A 16,376-nucleotide genomic window follows, 5' to 3' on the forward strand; every position below is an offset into this window, starting at 1 on the left:
TATTTTTTGATCGTCTAAAATTCCCTATTCATGTTCAAGATGTTGTTTTTGATGATGTTTTATTTCTTCCTAAGATTAGAGTGCGTTAATTTTGCAAATGGGTTGCCGGTTGACATGAGGGAGTGCTATTTGTTTATTGCAGGCTACATGCTCCCCTATATATTTCCACTTTTTTTTTATTAACTATAAAATTAAAGGTAAATTTTCAGGGGTTAAAAAATAAATAAAATAATAGAACTAAAACATAACTAAAGCATAATTCAATATTCAAGATTTAATCCCCAAAGGGCACCCAAGAATCCTATGAGCAACCCTCGAATATTTTCTTGTTTCAATTTTTCCTTCCAGTGAATTGGGAACAGGGCAAAAACCAATTCGGGCCTCGTTTGGCTTCACCCCCTTACGAAACCCTTTTTTTTTGTCAACCCTTCACATCCCACCCATATATGCATATACGTGCTCATGCTTTGGGAGAGAATTTCGATTTCCTCTCACAGAACTGCATACTATTTGCAAATTGCAACAGAAGTTTGAACTTATATTACAGTAGAACTATGTAATTTGACACATGGAACACATGGAAACAGAAAAGCAATTGTTACTAATCAGAACAGTCGCCAATTAAATGACAGGAAATCACAGGTTAGGCACAAAATTACATAAGTTTATGAATTGGGGGTATGTCGCTTTGGTGCCCTAGATTCAGGATCTCACTCAAAATGCAGAACTATAGAGTCCTGCTCTGATGAACTGAATATTCCCTGGGAATGGTCAATAAGTGATTTTAATTTTCAATAAGAATTACTCTCCAGAAAGTCACCGAAGTATGCTCCTACTTGATGACTTGGTAAATGACTCAAGAAGCCTGTACATCCACCGATCTAGCATTCCTGTCAATTTTCAGTAGAAAAAAAAAATACATTACATCCAATCACATTGCATTTACCATATGAACCAGAAACAAATCTATGACGCAAGGGAAAAAACATCACAGATTTTATCCAATCACACAACTAGGTCTGTAGTTAAAAACATCTACAAGATTCAACCAGGTGCCTGGTTGCAACAACTATTGTGGAGAGAGTTCTATTATACAAATGCATTTTTCAAGGTCAATGACTCAGAAAATCGGTAAGTTCAAGATTTCTTGGAATAAGAAAAATCAGGAAGTTCTTTTTGGCGGGGATTTGTGTTTTAGAAGAGGGCTTTGAGGGACTGAAATTTGTGTATCAAATTTGCTTCAAATTCTTGAAAAAGTAGTTCTGGACCATTCAAAAAGTGATAGCCGAATCTGGACCTCCTCTCCCTCTGGTTCCTCTATCTATTTGTGCTTCCTTCTTTGGAATTTGATTCAGCCGAGTGAGAGTCTGGAAGTGCCTTTTCCTGTTAAAGAGGCCTGGACTACTACTATTCCTCCTAGGAATGGTGGTTTTTGTCGGGAAGTATATCTAGAAAGAATTAACACAATTGACATGCTGCAAAGAAAAAGACCTGGCTGGTGTCTTTCTCCATATCCGTGCCCTCTCTGCAAGGCTGATGGTGAGTCCTGCTATCATTTATTAATATCTTGCCCTTTTGCTTGTTCAATTTGGGACTGGTTTCTCTCTTTGTTTGGGTGCAGATGGAACTCCCGCCTTCTGTTCAAAGCCTTTTCTCCTCTACCTTTGTTAGATGATCGAAGAAAAGGTAGAATTCTTTGGAGATGTACAAGGGTGGCAGTCTGCTGGACTCTCTGGGAAGAAAGGAATTAGAGAATATCTGTGGAAAAAAAAGTAGGGAAGTGATAAAAAAAGCCATATCCGTCAAAGTAGTTCATTGGGTGAAGACATTGAAGTGGTTTGAGGGCATTCTACCAGGTGAGCTGATGAGCAAATGGAAGGAAGTCGATGATTCTGCTCCTGCTAAGGTGAATTATGGACATTTCTGGTCCCCACCTTCAAGTGGGTTCATAAAACTGAATTTTGATGGTATAGCAGTGAAGACAACCCGGGACCTTCGGGTATTGAAGAAGTGTTCAAAAATGAGGAAGGAAAAATTATTGCTCTACTTTGTGGTCCAATAGGGGTGGGTGATGCTCTAAGAGCTGAAACCCTAGCTGTCATGGAAGGAATTCAGAAAGCAAACAACCTGAATTTAAGCAAACTTTCAATTGAGAGAGACTTGGAGTTGGTGATGATTAGTTGGCTGCAAAAGCAAGGGGATGACGGATTGTGGGAATATATTCATGAGAGGAGAAGAATTTGAGGGCTGCTACAAGGAATGGAGCTTACTTTTCGATGGGTGAAAAGAGATGGCTAATTCCTTTTCTGACTTTTTGGCAAGACAAAGGGTGGGAAGAAATCATTTATTTTGGGTTTGTTTGTAATCTCTTTATTTTTTCAAGAGAGATAAGAGAGTTTCTCTCTCCTTTTTCTTCTGTGTACATTCCAATGCTGCTTAATGAATAAAATTAATTCTGTTATTGATAAAAAAAAATACACTAAACCTGCTAATGACTGAGAACGTGTTCATCAAGGGTAACTATAAGCATTTTGAGACCAAGGTTATACAGGTCCACCTCAACAAGGCATTCTTTCCAATTGGGTGATGTAGGACAAGCAGGCTTTGATACCAAATGATGTAATACACCAATAAAATTGAAGGTATCGGTTAGCTATAATACGGTCTAGATTGAAAAGGTCCTGAATCAAATCACCAAAAATGGCAGGTTCTCCATAGGAAGATGTGATTACAAAGAAGAAATAAAACTAGGTTTACATTTTTAATGAAACATGTAATGATATATTCAGAATGATGCATCATTGGATTTTATACAAGATTAATCTAAATCATTCTAAGCACTTTTTTCTTTCTTTTGAGTAAAACATTCTAAGCACATTTTCTACAAAAGAACAAAAACTGCCTTTGTGGAAGGAACTACCAAAGTTAAAAAACTAGCGTTCTAATAGATTTTTGAGATGAAGTTTGGTGAAATGAAAGGTCATAAAGATCTGTGAAGTGCCCTTTATATATGATTACAATCGGAGAGTGACACAAAAGGATGATATTTGATATTTTGTCAACATCTTACAATTATTGATACAATTCATGATTTGAATAATGGAGTCCAAGGGTTTTGATTTAAATCTTATGTCTGAATCTATCCATGTGTTGATGAATCGTATGATTTATACCATTTAGTCATGTTAAGAGGTGTATGGATACGGGTATTATGCCATTTTATCTTATTTTATGTTATATGTTTGGAGATGCAAATCTGTCCCTATTTAGCTGTAGCTATCCCATCTTTATTAGGGACAGATGGTTATTTGCATCTCATTCTAAACATATAAATCTCTCTCTCCCTCTCCCTCTCCCTCACATCTACACATGTACAGCAGGCTTAATACCATTTACATGGTATCGGAGCTTGTTCAATCACTCCAGAGAACATTCCAGATCTGATTGGTTGTTAGAAGGTGTTCAACTCCATCGTTGTGTAGTAGATGTGTAGATGTGAGGGTTTGTGGCCATGGTTTATCTTGGAAGCATTCATAGTGTACAACATTAATCTCTCTTGAAGTTCCTTGCTATTGCAACCAGTTCTGTAGTTACAGGCAGTACAACAAAATTTTGATTGATTTGTAAAGTAAGGTATACTCCCTGTAGATTCCATCACCTGATTCTAAGGAACCAGATATACTTTCTTGTTTTCTTCATCTTTTAATGCAATCAATCTAAATTGTATGACTAAACTTCCATCTAGGAAAACCTTATAATCCTTTCTACCAAAAATAAAAACTAAAAAAAAAAATCTCAAACCTTAACATATTAGTCATTCTATTCTTCCAGTAGAAAAATAATGTGTTTGGATTAAATATTGGACCCACTTTTCTGAATGATTAAATATTCATTTTCTTAAAAATTCTAATTTTGGCTTCCTTCCTCCAGCATTACTGGGCAAATCTCGATTGATTTGTTTGCATTGCCTCAATCTAAGGTGATAAATGTGCATTTTCAAGAAGCTGATGCATATATTTAAGTTTCCAATAATTATAACTGCCATTAAGAACTTAGAAGAAGCTTGAAAGAAGAGAAACCTGTTAGAGCGAATGTACCACCAAGTACTGCACAAAGCCGAGTGATGAAGTGAAGAAAACTGCGGCGCTCTTCTTTAATTGTCACAGTGATTGGCGAAAGATCATACAAAAAATAAACAGCTACACCAAAGAAGATATTAGTAGGTTAATGATAAAAACAAATAATAAAAATGCTTTACTTTTTGGAGATCAAGTTGACCAACCTGGCCAGGTCCTATCATATTCATTCATGGGGACGAAATATTCCGTAACAGAAAATTGATTAGTTGGCAAAACATCTTTTGACAAATATCTGTATTCAGTTGGGACAATCTAGACACAAAAATAAATGAAATTAAATCAGAAAGCAACATGATCATTCCTAACATAGGCATCCCATCCATCCCAAAATAGATAAATATTCAAATATAGGCAAAACAAACATTACTCAGAATAGCAGTATTAGTAATATAAATGTCAACAAAGAAATTGAATGTAGACAAGCCTTTCAAAATATGGTATCATGTGCTTATTCTACAATGAATCTAATGTGCACTTGTTCTTTTTCTTTTTTTCTTTTGTTTTCTTAACAGGTGTAAACTTGTTCTGTGAATGGAAGAAACAGATAAGATATTATTATGTAGTGCCTGGTATTTTCAAGAAAGTAGTTGAAAATCTTTTTGATCTGCATTGTACATATAGTGACAAAAGACCAGATTGATTGATATCACTAACCGCCAAATAAGTTGAACATTTTGTATTAACATAACTATCAATGACCATATGTGTGTTATGCAGTTTATGTCCATGCACACATAATAACTGTCACACAAGAAGAACCAATATTTCAAAAAACAAACTGGAAACAAAGCCAGCTTCATAAATCACATAACGAAAACATGAAAATTAGTTACAATGCAGAAAATACAGAAAACTACAGAAATTTGCAGAAAAAATTGAGCATATCTCAAATATTATGTTCATATTAAACAAAAATAAGCGTAACAAATCAGAATTATTGTTATCAATGATGAAAATCACTAAAAATACAAAAAAAAAATGACTTAGATGGGCATTAGGTTTTTAGGAGTTTTTTTCATAAAAGAAAGGATATTTTATGGTTAAAAAAAAAGAGGTTTAATATGTAATCCATGGCCTGCTGACCAGGTTGAAGGATTTGATGGTTTGATCAGCCAGACCCAGATTCCTTGCTGGTGACTGGTCAACCAGTCCATCTGGCCAGGTCAATGACAGATTGAAAACATTAAAAAGAATAAAGACAACGAAGAAAAGATTGTTTAAGTGACTTAGACAATGATAATGACAACGAAGAAAAGATTGGGGGTTGTAAAATTTTGATGTAAATTTCCACAAAAACTGAAACAACTTCTAATCCACAAACAAATAATCCCTAAATTAATCTAAAATCACAACCCACCACACAATCCAATTTTTTTTTACGGGCATAAAACAATATAAGAGAATGGGGTTTAGAATCTTTCTTGGCTCTCATGCCCTTTAGTCATTTGCTTATATATTAAAACATTAAATTATAAGATGCCCCTTTGACAAGTGCCTAATGATCAGACCAAGTAAAAAGTCAATATTACCCTTTTCACTGTCAACATGGAGCGTGAAAGAGAAGGTTCAGGTGGCCAAAGAGGTAAACTTAGGGCTGCAACTTGGGCATGGGTTAGACTGAACACAACCCAAGAGTTGGATTGGCTAGGGTCCTGTACTGTTGGGTTTAGGTTTGAAAAATATGAACCTGGCTTAACTATAGAGTTGGGTTAAGCTTGAGGCTTGGGCTACCCAAACCCAACATGTCTTCATATTTGCATGTATAAATATCATGTGACCATGTATATATGTATCTATATATACGCATCAACAATTTTATGTTCAAAGACAAAAATTAGTACTCCTAAAGCACCAAACTATGTAAATGCCAAAGTGAGTTGCTAATCTTCAATATAAGAAATAGGAAGATTTTAACAAAATTAAGCTAAGTAATCATGCCAACCTGGATGTAACCCAAGCCCAACCAAACCTGAGGTGGTCATAAGCCAACTCAGGTTGGGTTAGGGTTCACCTCAACACAGCCTGACTTAAATCCTTCAGATCATAGGGTTGAGTGTCAACTGGGGATTGGTGGGAAGTTTCATGGTAGCAGGTCGGAGGTCCTTCATGTGGGGTTCAGTTTGGAAATGAATGTTTATCTTCATGTTGTGTATTGGTGGTAGGGATGCTACCTGGGAAGGTTGTTGCCTAGTATAGTGAGAGCCTATGTGAAGTTAGTGCCGGTTCGTTTTACAAGTATTGCTAAACCATGTCACATTGTATAAATAAGGGTTAAAATGCATCGAAACACATCAGTCCATGACACCGCCCTCAACAGATTAATCTTCTACTTCCTGCACTTCAGCCCAAAAAGAAAATCTTCAGCATCTCACATATTTGAACTTCCATATCAATAATTTTTTCCAACCCCAACTTGGTCTAGAAATTCTCTGTTTTCTTCCTCTAGTGTCTCTGAGTCTTACCCAAATTCACCTTGCTCACCTATTTGTTCAACTAATCCAAAGAAACATGGCTTCCGAGATTCTTTCGAGTTCTTTATTTTCACCCCCTTTCTTTTATACAACCTATTAAATTTGTTGAATGGGCCAGTGATTTAAAAGGCGCGCCTAAGGAGCGCCTAAGTGCACAAGTGATGCGCATTCCAGGGTAGGCACCTCGCCCAGGTCCTATGCGCAGCCCTTTCAAAAGGCGCATGCCTGGTGCGCCTTGTGCCTCAGCCTAGTCATGCGCCTTTTGAAACTTTGACGTTTTTTTTGCTTTTTTTGTGTTTAGTGGTTGGGTCGAGGCAAGCTCAAACAAGTCCACGTTTGGTCTTAAATTCTTAATTCTCACACACACAAAAAAAAATGATTTTATAGTTTTAATTGCTTTTTAAGAAGACATTTTATTAGGATGAATGAATGAACAACATTACCAAATAGGAGGTTCTCGAGGAGCGTGGTACAAAGGCGGCTCGTAGAATCAGAAATGTAATATGTTTTACATCACATTTTTTTTAATCAATAACAAGAAACTTTATTAAAGATATGAAACTATGTGAAGCTTAGGTACAAAAGGGGAGGTAAAAAGACTTAACTCCCCATCAAAGAGTACAAGGAAAAAATAAAAAATTAGTCCAAAAAATCGAATCCCTATCCACCCCTTGCTTTGCTAACCCATCAGGAAAGGAATTAGCAATCATCTTCACCTAGTTGTAATGAACCACCATATCCCTACTCAGCCATTTAAATTTATTCTTCTCATTGTTATAACTCCATAAGCCATTGTCTCCCCCTTTTAGCCACCTAATCACCACCTCCGAGTCACCTTCAAGGACCAAACATTTGATGTTCAGCTCCCTTGCTCTTTGGATGCCTTCCAGGGCTGCGAGGATCTCAGCCCTAAGAGAGTCTCCTTCCCCAATTGGGCCTGAAAACATAACAATAATAGCCCCCACCTCATTCCTGAAAACTCCCTCAATCCCAGAAGGCCCTGGGTTCCTTAAACAGCTGCCATCAAAATTCAGTTTTATGAACCCAGAAGGAGGAGGGGACCACAAAGGACTACAGCTCCTCTTACAGAGGGCAGAGGAAGCTATCTCCTTCCAATTTCTCACCAAATCAGCCACAGAATAATCTGAGAACAATTCCATAGTTTTCAACCAATGTGCCACCCTTAACAGAATTAGATCTAATAAGTTTCTGATGGTTCTTTCCTTATTTGAAAATATTCGTGAGTTTCTTTCTTCCCATAGATTCCAACACACTGCAGCCCTGATGCTTCTCCACAGTCTTCCCTCTCTTCTTCGGCCATCTGAAAAAGGAGGAAGAGAACAACTTTGGACACTCCCTGGGAGTACCCAAAAAGGTAAAAGACCCACTCCCAAACTGATTTAGCAACCGAACAAGTAACCATAAGGTGGTAACCAGTTTCCCCATCAGCTTTACAGAGAGTACATCTATTAGGAAGTAAACAAGAGTTGGGTCTCTTCTTCTGAAGTGGGTCATTTGTGTTAATTCTTTCTAGAAAAGCTTCCTAGCAAAAACTACCAACCCAAGGAGGAATGGGTCTACTCCAAATTTCTTTAACCACGAAAGACAACCCAATGGGATCAGAAGGCTGAGTTAAAGTCTCAAAAAATGAGGCACAAGAGAAAACACCTAAAGAGGAGGGAACCCAAAATCTAGTGTCCTCCTTATTGGGATCCAAGAAAACATTTTCAAGGATAGCTAACAAAGACAAAAGGTGGTCCAAGTCTGCATCCCTAATTGCCCTTCTCAGACCTAGGTTCCACCCAAACCCTGAAGGAGAGTCTGAGGGGCTTAAGAGATTGTGGGTTTTATATGCTTGAAAATGTTTTATATATTTGATTTTATTTTTAAATTCTCATTTGAATATGCTTTACATGTTATATTTATGTATTTTAATATTAGATAATAGGTTTTTTGAAATTTTTATTTTAAAATTAAAGTTTATATTTTTATTAATATTATGTTTAATATTTTTTTTATTTTTTAGCCTTTTTTTAATTTTTGCGCCTTGCTTAAAAAGGCGCATGCCTCGCCCCTCGGGCGCAAATTGACCCCTGTGCCTTGCGCTTTTAAAACACTGGAATGGACCAACATGAACAAGACCATCTTTCAACCAAAAAAAGACCTCGGTTACATGGATTAAATGATAATTACACATTCCTTCTGATCTCTTTAAATTCACCGAACCAACCCAAATCCTTGCCCATCTTTCCAACTACTACTTCAGCAAAGAACTCTTCATTGCATCCACTAATATTTTTGGAAACATCAGTAGCACTTATCTGTAAACAATGTCCACCTACTGTCTCTGAAATGCTGCCTTCTTCTTTGGAAGCAAGATTTGAAGAAGAAAATTTCTTAGCACCTCAGCAACAGTCTTCAGAACACAATCAATATTGAATTTTGAAGGTTCTTGCTATTCCAAACATGAAAACCCAGCACCAACTCCTTATTTGTACACTCTAATGGAGTGCTTCCTCTGATAGTGCACCCACAGAAACTAATTGAAAAGAAACAAAGACCTCAACCACAGCACAGAATCGCAAAAACCATTCTTAAAAGACACTTCGTCCTTACCTTCTTCAACTGTTTTCAAATAGGTCAACTCAGTTGTACCATAGACCTCTTCTACTGGTGTACTCTTATTCTCTTATCTCTCAATCAAATCTTGTGACCACCCCATTTTGCCTTTGCCTCAAACTGCCTACTTAGTTCTACTAAAACCTCTTTTCAAAAGACGGTGGCCCATTAAGCAACTTTCTCTCAAAGGTATGTGCACATTTAAGAGAGAATGTGCCACATGATCCCTCAAACTCTGCTCAGATAGCCTATACGTATCTTTAATGGGCATAGATATCGATTCGTCCAACCAACCCACATCAAAAGAAACCACTTTCGAAAAACCTTTCAAGTTCTAACTTCCAAACCATCAAATGCTTATCTGAGAATTTGAATTCTACCCTTTTATTAAACTCCTCTGAATTAAATCGTTTCAATGTCTCTTTTTTGCAAAGAAAGTAAAACATTTGGTCCTACTGAACTCATCCACACAATCTCCACCACATGACTCTAAAGTGCCACATCAGCATTGCCTTCTCCACATATCCCCTACCATAACTGCAACTACTCACTTAAGAAGATTCTTCTATGTGCTTCTCTTTTTCCCCATTCTCTCTAGTCAACTAATCTCTCATCTCTTTCCAAATCTCATCAGAACCCTTCATTTTTTTCTCTTTTTTGTCACAATCAACATGCATATTCAGAAACATTCCCTCTCCTCTATTTCTCCTGCCACATTCAATATAACAGGGGCTCTTTCACTTCATTTAATTTGTTCTTTTCTCATTCTTCGGTTTATCACACACATATGCCTTCTCTCTGTATCTTACTCTTGCATTAACAGAAGTTCCTCCACCTCTATGTTATGTTTCTTATATTTTACTTTAACGAGGGAAACAATCTAACTTATTAGGAAAACTACAGAAATAAGGTCCTCCCCTGTTTCATAATCCCTGCTTTGATGCCTTGTCAACAATGGTTGGGGATGAGAATTTGCTGGTTTGTTGTGTCCACCCACCAAAACAAAAGGAACATAGAAAAAGTTCCCGTTCCGCGTTTTACACATCCCCAAAGATATTTAATATAATCACTATTATCTATCAAAAAAACTCCAAACTAGTCAAATGCTTTAATTATTTAAGATATAAGTACACGGTTGAGCATGGATTATTAGATACAGTTACTCAAGGAAATCAGTTTTATTATAAACGGTAACAAGTTAATTACAGTTAAAAAGTCTATCTCAGTAGAAAGGCCAAACATCTCCGTGCTTTTTTGAGAATAATGGGATGCAGCCTTCCATAGTACTTAGTAATAGCTGGGTCCTTCTAAGCTTCATAGCATAATGCATTAAAGAGATTATAATATTCTTTTCATAGCAATGAACAGTATGGCAGTGCCAAAACTCTTTTGTCAGTAAAGATAACAAACTTCCACAATCCTAAAAACAATTTGGACATTCTACTAGTGCTTCCTGAACAGAATGTTTTACAACTAATAAAAGTAAAAGTTATCATTATCAGGAAAATGTTTTCTTTCCGATTAGCCAATGTAAAAAGACATCATGTTATGACCAGGAATTCCAGAGGTAGGCCGAGATCAAATAAAAGCATAAAACTGATGCCAACTGTTTTGTGCTCATCAAATAAAATGCATGATCCAGACCTTTATGTAATACTTGAATGTTCCACTTGTGTCCCGCAGGATCCGTACAGTTCCATCAAGTGGATTATGAATTCCTGGGTACTTAGGCCCAAATGATAAATCATGAATCATATGGCTCACATTCACATGACTAGATCCTTCAAAAATCTGAGAAAGAAAGTTAAGAGCAATAATCAACATAAACTGAACAAAGAACAAATAATTTTTTTGATCAGTTGAGCAAAGAACAAATAAAATTAAACACTCCTAAATCAACTTTCATTCAACTAGTATTTATCAAAAAAAAAAACCTTCATTCAACTAGCCATGCTCACCCCTCTTTCATTCTTCCTCATGAAAATACAAAAGAAAGAAACAAATAGCCAAAAAATAGAAGTACAACCCATTGAAACAAAGAGCACGGCCAACTAACATATGGAAAAATAGAGAATACCTCCAATATCTACTACCTTACCATGACTATCAGGAATAACTAAGGTAGCCTAATATGTGTTGTTTGTGGTAACATGGTCTTCTATCTTATCAAGAAATGTTAGAAACTTAAAGGTAGCCAAGCATGTTAGGCGATTGATTCGAGTGAAAATCAAATCACACAATGAGTGCATGCCTGGATGATTTGGTTTCGACGAATAAACATGGTGACGATACTTTCTTGCAAGCTGCAACCCTACAATAAACACAAAACACTAACAATCAAGTGCAAAACCAAATTATCCAGCGAGTGGTAGACATTTTTCCTTCCCCAAATGACATAAAAAAGACCCACTAACGTATGAAAAAATAGAGCCCACCTCCAAGGTCTATTACACTGCTATGACAATCAGGAACTGCTAATTTATCCTAAAATGTGTTGTGTGTGGTCACATGGTCTACCATCCTAACAAGACAAGTTAGAAATATCAAGTTAGCCTAACATGTTAAGGAATTGGTTCAAGTAAAAAAATCAAATCAACCAATGAGTGCACGCCTAGTTGATTTAGTTTCTGGGAATTAACATTCTGACAACACTTTCTTGCAACCCTACAATTAAACACCGAAATGCTAACAATTATGTGTAAAACCAAATTACCCAATGAGTTCCTGCCCTTCTTCTGACCACAAATAACATAAAAACAACCTGCTAACATATGGAAAAATAGAGGCTACCTCCAACTTCTCCTACCTTACTATAACTACTATGTGTTGTTTATGGTCACATGGTCTACTATCTTACCAAGACAAGTTAGAAAAATCAAGGTAACCTAACATGTCAAGTGATTGCTTCAAGTGAAAAATCAAATCGACCAATGAGTGCATGCCTAGTTGATTTAATTTTGATGAATTAACATTCTAACAACACTTTCTAGCAACCCTACAACAAAACATAGAAATGCTAACAATTATGTGTAAAACTAAATTACCCAATGACTTCTGAGCTATTTTCCAACCCCAAATGACACTAAAAAAAAAAAACACTAACAGATGGGGAAAAAAATAAAGATGCTACCTCCAAGGTCTACTACCTTACCATGACTATTAGGAGTTGCTAAGGTAGCCTAACATGTGTTGCTTGTGGTCACATGGTCTACTTTCTTACCAAGACAAGTTAGAAAAGTCAAAGGTAGCCTAGCATGTTAAGGGATGTCAAATCCTTAAGTTTGTTGGACTGAGAGCAGGTTATTAAGATACTCCCAGACATAGCTTAAAAATAATAATAACAAAGAAGAAAAAGGGCTTTCTTATAAGCCCAGTCAGTCCTATTGGTTGGCTGAAACGTTTTAATAAAGAAAGGGGCCCAAGTTAATTGGGCTTGTTTGTAATGCAATAAGCATCTAATGGGCCTGCAGTAGAGCCCATTTAATGGAATAACAGGCCCTAAAAGATTAAATCCATATTAATTAATTTCTTGTGAGGTGCCCCACTTATTTATAAGAGGATGCCACTTGTCCTATTCTAACAAGAGGGCTATTTTCCCTCCTTTAACCACTTGAAATGGGGGGACACATGTCACCCTAATGCTATGTTTGGTTTGAAGGAAAAGGTAGGGAAACATATACAAGGTTTGTGAAGGTTTCCCTACCTTTCCCTACTTTTTCCTTCAAACCAAACACAGCGTAAGAAGAAGGATTTGTTTTCACTCCTTTAACCACTTGTAGTCAGGAGACACATGTCACCCTAGGGGAGAGAGTTATTTTCCCTCCTCTAACCACTTTAAGTGGGAGGACACATGTCATCCTAGGAAGAAGGATTTATTTTCCCTCCTTTAACCACTTGAAGTGGGGGAATACATGTCACCCTAATGCTATGTTTGGTTTGAAGGAAAAGGTGGGGAAAGGTAGGGAAACATATACAAGGTTTGTGGGGAGACACATGACACCCTGGGGGGAGAGTTATTTTCCCTCCTCTAACCACTTTAAATGGGAGAACTCATGTCATCCTAGGGGAGAGAGTTTTCTTCTCCCCTCCTTAAGCCACTTTAAATGGGGGGGGGGGCACTTGTCACCTTAGGAAGGAAGAGTTTTCTTCTCCTTCTTTAACCCATTTTCAGTGGGGTGAAGGGGAGAAAGAAGAAGGTAGGGATTGCAGTATTCCTCCACCTCTACATTATGATACTCCTACAACTTCCTCTATTAAACTTTTGTCTTTCCTTATACTCCTTTCACACACTTTCCTTCTTTGTTGTTATTATTTCCTTTTTTTTTCTTCTCCTTGTCTCATTTTAATCATATGTGAGGGAGACAACCATCTACAACCTTGTTCATGAAACTTGGTTGAGTATGGTTCCTCACAACCTATTAACCTATGTGTGAGGGGAAAGCCATCTACAACCTTGTTCATGAAAATTGGTTGATCATGGTTCCTCACACCATGATAAATGCATATAATCACAATTTAAAGGCCATTTGCAGCCTTATTGATGAAATATGACTATTTATGATACCTATTTACTTATTATGTATAAAAAGTTTGTTTATTTATTTGCTGGTTTTCTCTCAAACAAAGAGGGAGTATATACCAGAATTTTCAAAGGAAAATTCTATAGAAAAAATGATACTTAGTTAGTCTGTTCATTTGTACTTCTGAATCAGAATCAAAAGGCTTTCCCTACCCCTAGCAAAGATGTAATTAAAGGAATATCTACATGATTTCCCAAATGGGGCTTACCCAAATAACAAAAAAGCCAATTATTAGTCTAATTGGGTGAATTATGTTGTGAGAAATTATACTAAAAAAAATCCACTAACAAGAGATTGATTCAAGTAAAAATCAAATCAACCAATGAGTGGACGCCTGGTCGATTTGGTTTCAATGAATTAACATTCTGACAACACTTTCTTGAAATTCCTACAATAAAGCATAGAAATGCTAACAATTATTTGTAAAACCAAAGTACCCAATTTGTTCTTGCCTTTTTTTCTGACCCTGGTCGATAGCTTTCAAATTCCACCAAGTACTCGCAAGCAGTGGTGGTCTACTTCAACTTCACCAAAGCTTCATCGTGATCAACATAAGCTAAGATCTCAAAACATATGCAGAGAGAGCTCTTCTGTAAAATTCGCCAAGGTGTCGTGTGGATAGGAGTTCCTATACCACTAAAACCATGAAATCGATTTGCCCTCCAGGTAAATGATGCAACATTCACTCTCTGGTATGCCAGCGTTTCATGAACTTTGAAGTATCGCTTTGCTTTGGATATCCAGGCCATTAGATCTTCACTGCAGAAGAAGGAGAAATGAAGTCTCATCATTGATCATTCTATATGAACACCCACAGCTTTTGCGGCTACTTCCGCCACTGGATCCCTCATTTTCTAGGTCTCTTCCTCCATTGGTTTTGGATTTGGATCTCTAAGAAATGATCGCTGATAAAGCCTCCTTAATATCTTCTAGACCTCCTTCAAATTTGTGCAAACTGACCTCGACCAATTCAACCCTATCCTCCATCGATATGATAATTTATCCTCCGTCGATATTAATTTGGTGTTAGGCACAAACCGGTGCTCTAATACTAGTTCTTAAGTTACTACTCAACTCAAGAGTTAGCTTCAAGGGCGGCTCAACCTCCTTAGAAAGAAGAAAAGTAGAGAGAATTTTGGGGTAAAGTTTCTATGCCCTTGTTCTCGATCACCCTTATTCATATGCTTCATTCTGAGTTCGTTATAATCAAATCCAGAAACTCAACCAACAGTCTGATGAATGGGTGGGTTTTTAGTGGTACTGAGATCAGTTGCTGATGGACCTGGACCTACTGCAACAACATCTTGGAGTTGGCTAGTGTTTTAAAAGCGCAAGGGACAATTTGCGCCTGAAGCGCAAGGCGCAAGGCGCAAGACGAGGCACACGCCTTTTTAAGCAAGGTGCAAAATTACAAAAAAAAAGAAAAAAATAAAAAATTCAAAAAATTCAAAAAAAATGCTAAAAAATCTAAAAATTCAAAAATTCAAAAAATATTAAAAAATAAAAAAAATTAAATGTTTTAAAAAACCTATTATCTAAAATTACAATACATAAACATAACATGTAAAGCATATTCAAATGAAAATTTAAAAATAAAAGCAAACATATAAAACATTTTCAAGCATGTAAAACCCACAATCTCTTTTTTTCCTTAATTGCATTACTTCAAGTAGCTAATGTGATGTAAAACATATTGCATTCTTGATTCTACGAATCACCTTTGTACCACGCCCCTCGAGGCAAGTCCGAACAAGTCTATGTTAGGGTCTGAAATTTGTATTTCTCACATAAAAAACAATGATTTTATAACTTTCATTGCCTTTTAAGAAGATATTTTTATTGCAATGAATGAATGAACAACATTAGCAAATAGGGGGTTCTCAGAGCTTCGGTGTATGTGAGAAATTAGAATTTCAGACCCTAACATAAGACTTGTTCGGGCTTGCCTTGAGGGGCATGGTTGGGGGTCCGAGGGCGGAGCCCCCAGCCGAGCCGTTAGACTCAAAAAAATGCAAAAAGTGCAAAATTTTAAAAAGGCACACGCCTTGAAAGGGTTGCGCCTAGGACATGGGCGAGGCACATACCCCAAAATGCACCTCACCTATGCGCCTAGGCACGCCTTTTAAATCACTGGGGCTGGCTTGGACTAGCTATAGCCATGTAGTTGGGCTGGGCTCTAACACTATCAACTATAGAGTGTGATAAACAATTTGAAGCAAGAGAGAAACCTTTTGCAATTTACCTTTCCACACTTAAGTCTTTATGGTAAGAGCTAGATATCACTTTGAGGCAATACAATAGGAAAGTCCCAAAGATGCAACTACATATCAGAAACTAATATATAAATTGGGTATTTGATTTTCTAGCTGGACTCAACCCTGAATATGAAATCATAATTGTCAAGGCAACGAGGGGCCTATGGAGGGTCACCTCACTTACCGAAAGACTTTATTTATAGGAAAGCCCAGAGTGCAATTATTACAAAGCAAAAAATGAATGTTTGGGTTTCATTCTACTTCTGCAATCAATTTACAAATGGCATGCTAAGACCAGAAAATGCTCCAAAT

General features: G+C 36.9%; 1 protein-coding gene across 3 annotated transcripts in view; it reads right to left on the reverse strand.

Annotated features, from left to right (window-relative positions):
* Positions 1 to 517: 517 nt before the first annotated feature.
* The window catches only part of LOC148847476 (Endoplasmic reticulum vesicle transporter protein), a 34,842-nt gene continuing 18,983 nt past the window's right edge, over positions 518 to 16,376 (reverse strand). For all 3 annotated transcript variants that reach the window (XM_088948713.1, XM_088948714.1, XM_088948716.1), the window contains exons 9-12: positions 10,874 to 11,020; positions 4,283 to 4,391; positions 4,080 to 4,199; positions 518 to 890 (exon numbers count right to left, since the gene is read on the reverse strand). In XM_088948713.1, the coding sequence (XP_088804839.1) occupies positions 817 to 890; positions 4,080 to 4,199; positions 4,283 to 4,391; positions 10,874 to 11,020 (450 nt within the window). In that variant the 3' untranslated portion in view covers positions 518 to 816. The remainder of the gene's footprint in view (positions 891 to 4,079; positions 4,200 to 4,282; positions 4,392 to 10,873; positions 11,021 to 16,376) is intronic.

This window comes from Nelumbo lutea, chromosome 6 (genome assembly GCF_056320005.1).
Source record: "Nelumbo lutea isolate HS-2025 chromosome 6, American lotus-T2T, whole genome shotgun sequence".
NCBI lineage: Eukaryota > Viridiplantae > Streptophyta > Magnoliopsida > Proteales > Nelumbonaceae > Nelumbo > Nelumbo lutea.